The sequence below is a fragment of the Gopherus flavomarginatus genome, chromosome 4, assembly GCF_025201925.1.
Source record: "Gopherus flavomarginatus isolate rGopFla2 chromosome 4, rGopFla2.mat.asm, whole genome shotgun sequence".
Classification (NCBI taxonomy): domain Eukaryota; kingdom Metazoa; phylum Chordata; order Testudines; family Testudinidae; genus Gopherus; species Gopherus flavomarginatus.
Genome location: NC_066620.1, coordinates 103,090,465 through 103,098,127, shown reverse-complemented (window position 1 = coordinate 103,098,127; position 7,663 = coordinate 103,090,465). Strand labels below are relative to the sequence as shown.

At 45.0% G+C, this 7,663-nt stretch overlaps 2 protein-coding genes across 2 annotated transcripts in view; one reads left to right on the top strand and one right to left on the bottom strand.

Annotated features, from left to right (window-relative positions):
* Positions 1-7,663, top strand: part of GINM1 (glycosylated integral membrane protein 1) — a 103,192-nt gene that overhangs the window by 35,464 nt on the left and 60,065 nt on the right. The gene's annotated exons all lie outside the window — the stretch shown is intronic.
* The window catches only part of PPIL4 (peptidylprolyl isomerase like 4), a 31,390-nt gene continuing 25,128 nt past the window's right edge, over positions 1,402-7,663 (bottom strand). The window contains exon 13 of the mRNA XM_050949734.1: positions 1,402-1,831. Within this exon, the coding sequence (XP_050805691.1) occupies positions 1,595-1,831 (237 nt within the window). The 3' untranslated portion in view covers positions 1,402-1,594. The remainder of the gene's footprint in view (positions 1,832-7,663) is intronic.

Sequence of the window (7,663 nt, the reverse complement as noted above, 5' to 3'; positions counted from 1 at the left end):
GGAAAAGGGAATTCTGTAAGGAAAGAAAAAGAAACCTCAAATCTTGAACCCAGACAACTGCACTGATGCCCTGGAGTGTCTGAAAAACTCCCCTGAAAAGATGTCACAGCCACAGCTAAGTGAAGGTAAAGAAGTTGAGGTTTCTGCTCTGAGGTTTTTGGTTTTACAATCAACATTACCAGGGAAATGGATAATTTAAATACCATGCTAATAAGTGTCAATATTAATCCTGAGGTTGAAGCTACCATAGCTCTGACAAAAATGAAACAACAGTAGGGAAGTATGAACTCAACATGAGTAGAATGAGTCAACTTTCTTAGGAAGCTGTGAAGCTAGATATACAGGGCATGATTATGGCCTCTTATTAAAAGAATCTCCTCTCTATACTGAGCCACAAAACCACAGCCAGGACAGCGATGGTGTGAAATGGTTGGTTGTCTCAGCTGACCTTGCAACAAAGGTCAGTTCATCTACACAGTAACATTAATTCTGAAAGCACCAGACAACATGATCATGATCATAGCAGTGGATTCCATCTATCTCATAGTGCTTAGAACTTCACTCTTGTAGAAGGAAAAAAGTCTCGATATTTTCCAGAATAGGAGCCTTCACATAGTGAGTCATGCTGGGAATTGAGGTAGGTATGCCAGAATTTCTCAGCCCCATTTGGCATCTCCTAAATTTAGGTACCTACATCTATATTTAAATCATAGAAGCGTAGGACTGGAATGGACCTCAATTTGGTCATCTAGTCCAATCCCCTGCACTCCAGTAATAATTCTGTTACCTCTGTATTGTTCACATTGGAAAGGCAGCATGAAAGTTTGCACTAACACTAATCTGTGCTATGGATAAAGAGTATCCAAGATCATCAAGCCATTTCTCTTCAACAGCATTAACTTCAGATACAGCAAGCATTAAGAATAAGAATTAGATGTGTTAATAGTTTTAAGTGTTTACTTGACACATGGTGAAAAAAGCAGCCATTTCTGTCTTCCAGACAAGAGAACCTTTTTCAAGGAATGGATTTTCTTACAGCAAAGTGACAGACAAAACCCAACTCCCTTGTATTTCTTAGGGCTATGAGAAAACCATACTGTCCCAATCAGTCCCACTCTGGACAGTCTGTTGTAATACAATCCAACAGTTGAATACCATGTGCTGAATCGCACCATGACTGATCGCTGTTCCTAGCTCTGGGTGTCTACACTCCAACAAAAAAACCACTGCACTGAATCTCAAAGTTTGGGTCAATTGGCTCAGAGTGCAGGGCTAAAACTTGCAGTGTAGACATTTGGGTGTCGGCTGAGGGGGAGGGTGTCAGAGCCTGGGCTCCAGACCAAGCCCAAACCTCTACACTGCAGCTTTTAGCCCTGTAGTGAAATAGCAAAGAAATATACATAAAATATAAAATCCTTTATTGAGACAGTCATCCAGAATCAAGCAGTATTCTACGCTATTAAAGGTTACACATGTACACTGGGCATTCCTGGGACTGAACGATCAAGAAGTATTGGCAAACAGAGCTTTGCTCTGGTACCTGCATAGTTGTTTCCAATGCATTATATAAATATAGAAAGAGAAGGATATTTCATCATCTATATCTGGACCGCTCCTTATCTTTGGATTTCTTAGGACTTCTACTTCTCTCTCTCTTTTTATCACGCTCTCTTTCCCAAAGCTCTCCTCTGTATTTGTCTTTAGATTTGCTGGAACTGTAGTGGCTGTCTCTGTCCCGAGACTGGCTGCGACTGCGACTTTGATGTCTGTCTCTCTTCTCACTCTTTCTTTTCTCTCTACAGCATTCTTCTTCATATCGCCGGTCACAGTCCTGTCAAGGAAGTTTGGTGACATGCAGTTATAGGTGAAGGCGGAAAAATATTAAAGGGTATAAAACAGAACAAGAAAGTAGGTAACACCTGCACTGGCTTTCTAAAGATTGTACTGCTTCTAAGCAATTCAAATGCATAATATGAAGCATTTAATGTGATATAAACGTGTGGCGAAATAAACTGCAGCAACCCCAAGAAGTGCTACTTCTAAGGCAATGGTATTCAATTACATTTTTAAGGCGGTCAGAAAAGAAAATGTCCAAATCTTGGCTAGGGGGGAGGGAGGGGGAGACAAAGGTTTTCGGCCGTTTGCACTCTAATGAAAGCATGTCAATTCTTCACCCAGCTGGCAGGGATTGGCTACCTATGGATGTGCGCCAAAGATGGCATGTTGGCTGATTTCTGAATAGCATGCAGACTTCTAGCCCAATCAGGGGCATGCTTTGGGATGCACTTCAGTTTATTTGCCTTCTGCTTACTGTCATGCCATGTACAGATGAGGTCTGTTTATCTGAATTTCAATCAAACATCATGGTTATCTGAATAAGCAATGTGCCCCCCATGAAAGGGCGGCTCCAAGCACTCCAAGCGCGTGCCTGGGGCGGCAAGCCACGGGGGGGCACTCTGTCAGTCGCCGCTAGGGCGGCAGGCAGGGTGCCTTTGGCGACTTGCCTGCGGAGGGTCCACTGGTCCCGCGGCTTCGGCGGGCCTCCCGCAGACATGCCTGTGGGAGGTCCGCCGAAGCCGCGGGACCAGCGGACCCTCTGTGCTTGGAGCGGCAAAATGTCTAGAGCCGCCCCGGCCCCATGCTCATTCGGGTAATCAGGATTTTCAGTCCAATGGTGGCAAGAGGAAGGGGGAGTAGCTGCAGACGAAAAGAGCCTCCTTATTACTGCATGTGCCGAGGGAGCTGGAAGAAGACCAGGGGAAGAGGGGGCAACTTCCCTAGAGCCTGTCTATCCCCACTTCCCTTCGTCTACATCCAGCTCAGGACTCTGCTGTAAGGAGACTCCTGCTACCTGGCTCCCCATCTAGCCAAGGACAGCCCTGCTACTCAGCTCTAGCTCCACCCCAAGCTCCTAACAGCTCTGATGAAGGATGGTCCTGCTATTCAGCTCTGGCTGTGGCCTGGGCTCCCAGCTGCTCTAGCCCCTGTACTCTGCTCCTGGTCCCAGTTTCAACTTCTTTGCATCCCTCCATGCCCAGGCCAGCACATGTTGGCTCAGAGGATGCATTGCAGTCACGAGCGAAAGGGGCTTGGCCTGGCAGGGGAGCTGCCCATGAGGCAATGTCCAAATCTCCACACAGATCCAGGCCCTACCAAGCAGGCCCTTTCCCTCCCCAGATGCAACTCATACTCTGAACTGGCACAGGGCAGCCTGGGGGCAGGGGAGGGACGATATTCAAAGGCGGGTCAGCATGGGGACACTGCAGCCAGGACCAGTAGGGGAGCCCGGGGTGGAGCTGGAGCCAAGTAGCAGGGCCCCCTGCATGGAGCAGGACAGAACAGCTGACACTCAGCCCGTCAAACAGAAGGCCTTCGGTCTGTGGGCTAGTAAATGACCAACACTGCTCGAAGGCCTTCTATCTTTGCACTGCATTAGCTGAAAGAAGAATAGCAGATAGTGGTAATAACAATGTTCAGGGGTTCAGCTCTGGAGCTTTAGCTTGGCCTGTTATCACAATTGGAGTTATTTGCAAAATTCAGATCTGGATTATTCTGACAATAGGGGTGTCTGGATCCAGGCTTTTGGTTCAGGCCCATCTCTATTTTGTATCAGCACAACACTGACTAAGCAAAGCTCTATATGTTACTTAGTTAAACCAGAGAAATTTCAGACACTGCAAGTCATCAGAGAACAACTGCTATTCAAAAGCTCATAAATAACATTATTCAAAATGCCATTTGGCATTAGAACTGTGCAGCCTGCAGCACTTACCCACAAGCTCTAACACATCAAAGCGTTCCTCAGAAGCATACTTCCAGAATTTGCATTTTAGGAAGATTGTTAAGAAACTGATTTAGCACTGAAATGTCTGCCAAATGGAGACAGCAGGCCTTTTAATATATCATTTCTGGAATGATTAAGATGATGGAGGTCACATCATTACAAATCCCAAGCTCTTCCATAAGATGTTCTGGGTGCTTTCATTTAAAAAAAACAGACTCTTTACTGTTTGCACAACCATTAAACTACCCAGAAGAGAGATTTCTATTATTTCAAGATCTGAAAAGGACTATTTACACATTTTTTTCTTCAGCTCCTTCCCCTCCCAGCACACACACACAATTACTAAGAGGTTTTGTGAAAGTCTATATTGTAAATTCTAACCACATTTTTGTGAACTCTTCAAGCTAGCTGATATGCAAATATCAGAGAAAAACCAATGTAGCCACTGCCAAAGGGGAAGAAACGTGTTTAAAATTTGTTCATAGTTATAAGCTATTCCTTACCATAACGGCAAGTATAAATTTGCCCTTTAAATAAAGGACATATACCCAGTCCACGTGCACTACAGGTATAAAATACAAAGATCAACATTTATAATCAATAGTACACTGATTAAACAGGTGTTTATGTGGACACCACAGCAAACAGGTTGTATTCTCAAACCTATTAACTATAGTAGATCAAACATAATAGTCAGGTTTACCAAAGCTCACCTGGCCTAAAGCACAGTTAATTTCACTGACCAACAGCACCAATGCATGTGTTCATCTACAATTTAAACACTAATTTAATGTAATTCGTGCAGCTGTGTGTAAACCAGGTCTTAGATTCAAGGTAAGTCCCCAAGCGTGCCCCGAATGAAGTCCCACTGGACTTCAGTGGCCAAATTTCTAGACTTAAATCCACAACTGAAACTTTTTCTGACAAAATAAATCCAAAAACCGCAGCACTTCCTTCTAAACTATAAGGGAACAGGAAGAAACCCTTCATGTTTTAAGTTGTGGTTGTAAACAAAAAATAAAACTGAGATTACATGAGTCCAAGAAAAAAATCTATAATTAAGTGATTTATAGGTCACAGCTGTTGAGTCCATAACCTATGTGAAAGATACTTCTAGGCTGCCCTCACAGACACAGCAACTGCTGCAGAGGGAGATCAGACTACACAATCTAAAGCAGTCTGAAAAGTGTGAGCGTGATAGTGCGCTCTTTATTTAAGTAGTATGTGCTGCTGCAAAGGATAAATTTGTCTGGGGATCACAGAGCATCTACCTCTCTCTGCCTCAGTTTCTATACCTTTAAAAAGGGGTAATACCTAGCCTCACAAGAGTGTTAGAAGGATTAGTTAATGTTTTTTCCACAGCTGTCTGGCTGCTGGAGGTGAGGGTGGCATGGCATGAGCTATCCCAGAAGATCTTTCTCACACTGAAGTGTGGAACAGATGGAGTAAACTGGGACAGGGAACCTGGGGAGGAGGAGAAAGAGGAAAACAGGAGGGGAAAGATTCGGATATGGAGACTGAGACAAGGAGCTAAATGGTGGGGTGCAAGAGTCAGGACTGGAACAGACAAAGTGGCGCAAAAGGGTCAGGAAAAGCAGAGGAAGAAGGGTACAGAACCACTTGAGAAGATTCTCCTACAGAACCTGGAATTGAACTCAGTAGTTCTGAGTCTCTACAGTCTCTGCTGTTATCAAACAGCTGTGAAATTCACTGCCAATGTCTCTCCCATTTCCTCTTCAGTGACTGGTCCACATAATATTAACTCTGGGTGTAGTTGTGTGTGTGTAGTTTCCTAGAACATTCTGAAGACTGCAAAATCAAGCAAAAGTTAGGAAATGACAGAATTAAGGTTGCCACCTTAATTCAGCAACCTTGCCCATATGCTTTATGACCCGGTCTTTAGTGACAGGATCACATACTACTTTTCCCCTCAACAGGATCCCTGCTTTATTCAGTGCACAGAATGGATCCGTGCTGGGGATGAATCAGGGATGTGTAGTGAAGGAGGCTGTCTGTAGGACCCCAGCCTTATTTGTGGCAGAAGATGGGTGTGTACTTCCTGAGGCATGGGACTGCAGGTTTAGCCAACAGAACGCAACCCTGGGAAACAAAATTTTATAGTGCATGTGATGGAGCAATAGGTACATGAGCCAATGATCCACGTAGGATCACATGTCATGAGAATTAAAAAAAGAAGCAAGATAGCACGGCAAGTTGCCCCCTACACTACACTGACAGCGTGACTGAGATTTTCACAACACCAAAAATGTAAATTAATAATATTTAAATCAAATAAAACCCAAAAACCCACCCCCAAGCAGAATTTTTAACCTGAAAGGGGAGAAGCACCCGAGACTCCATGAAAGCAAGTAAGGACTTAAACAGTGCTATCAATTTTACACGAAAGGCTCTCAGATACTACAGTGGTAGAAAGTAGTATAAAACCAGAAGACAAAGTTCAGGAAAAATAATCAGATGCCTTCCTCCTGCAACAATCGTAATCACATAGCACGACCCTTCATTATTCAGTGATCATCTGTTCAGGTGAATAAAGTCATCTTAAATACAATCCAGAGATGGCAAACTTCTTAGATCCCGATTAAAGTTTCCTTCATCAAAAAGTCTGCTTCATAAGCAGCTTGGAATTGGGTATGCAGAGTAGGAGGAGACAAAGGTTTCTTGTTGCATAGATTAAGGGCAGAAAGGACCTTTACATCATCTCGTCTGTGACCTCCTGTATAATACAAGATGTAGAATTTAAATAAACCTTTCCGCAGAGAGTCCGAGGTACATTCTCAACATGGAGTTCAAACTAATTACCTTAAAATTAAGAGTTATCACTCTATTGACTGAGCTAGCCATGGCACCTTAAAGGGGAGGTAATAATGACCCTGATCCAATTCAAACACACAGCCTTCAGACCTAGACTCACATTCTACTGTTGTGCCACAAGCTTTTGTTGATCTTAGCTATCCTTTTCCATACTTCCCCCCCTCCCCCGCCCTTAAATGTAACCTTATCTTTGACTACAAAGGCTAACATTTGTGTTTTCTGAGGCCATGGCTACACTTACAGTTCTGCAGCGCTGGTAGTTACAGCTGTGTTCGTACAGCTGTGTAGGGCCAGCGCTGCAGTGTGGCCACACTGACAGCTACCAGCGCTGCAGTGTGGCCACATTTGCAGCACTTGCAGCGCTGTTGGGAGTGGTGCATTGTGGGCAGCTATCCCACAGAGCACCTCGTCCCATTTTGGCGCTGTGGCTTGTGGGAAGGGGAAGGAAGTGTGCGGGTCTTTCCGCTTCCTGTTCCAACGCCCCGTGGTGCTTTGCTACACATTCCAAGCAGTTTGGCAGCATTGTGAGTCTGCAGCGCGATTTCTGAGATTTCTGTTACAAATGGAGCCCAAGCTGCTGAGGACCTTGCTGATGAATGTTGCCAGCACATCACGCATGGCAGTGGAGCTATTCCTTCAGCTGCAAAGTGACAGTGAGGAGTCAGACGATGATATTGAAACGCCTGACACTCAAGACACTCAATTGCTTGTGGCAGTAACAGACGTGCTCAGCACCGTGGAACGCCGCCTTTGGGCTCGGGAAACCAGCACTGAGTGGTGGGATCACATCGTCCTGCAAGCCTGGGATGATCAGTGGCTGCAGAACTTTCGGATGAGAAAAGCCACTTTCATGGGACTGTGTGCTGAGCTCGCCCCTACCCTGCGGCGCAGGGACACGAGATTGAGAGCTGCCCTGCCAGTGGAGAAGCGGGTGGCTATTGCAATCTGGAAGCTGGCAACTCCAGACAGCTACCGATCGGTGGCGAACCAGTTTGGAGTGGGAAAGTCCACCGTTGGAATGGTGCTGATGCAAGTTTGCACAGCCAT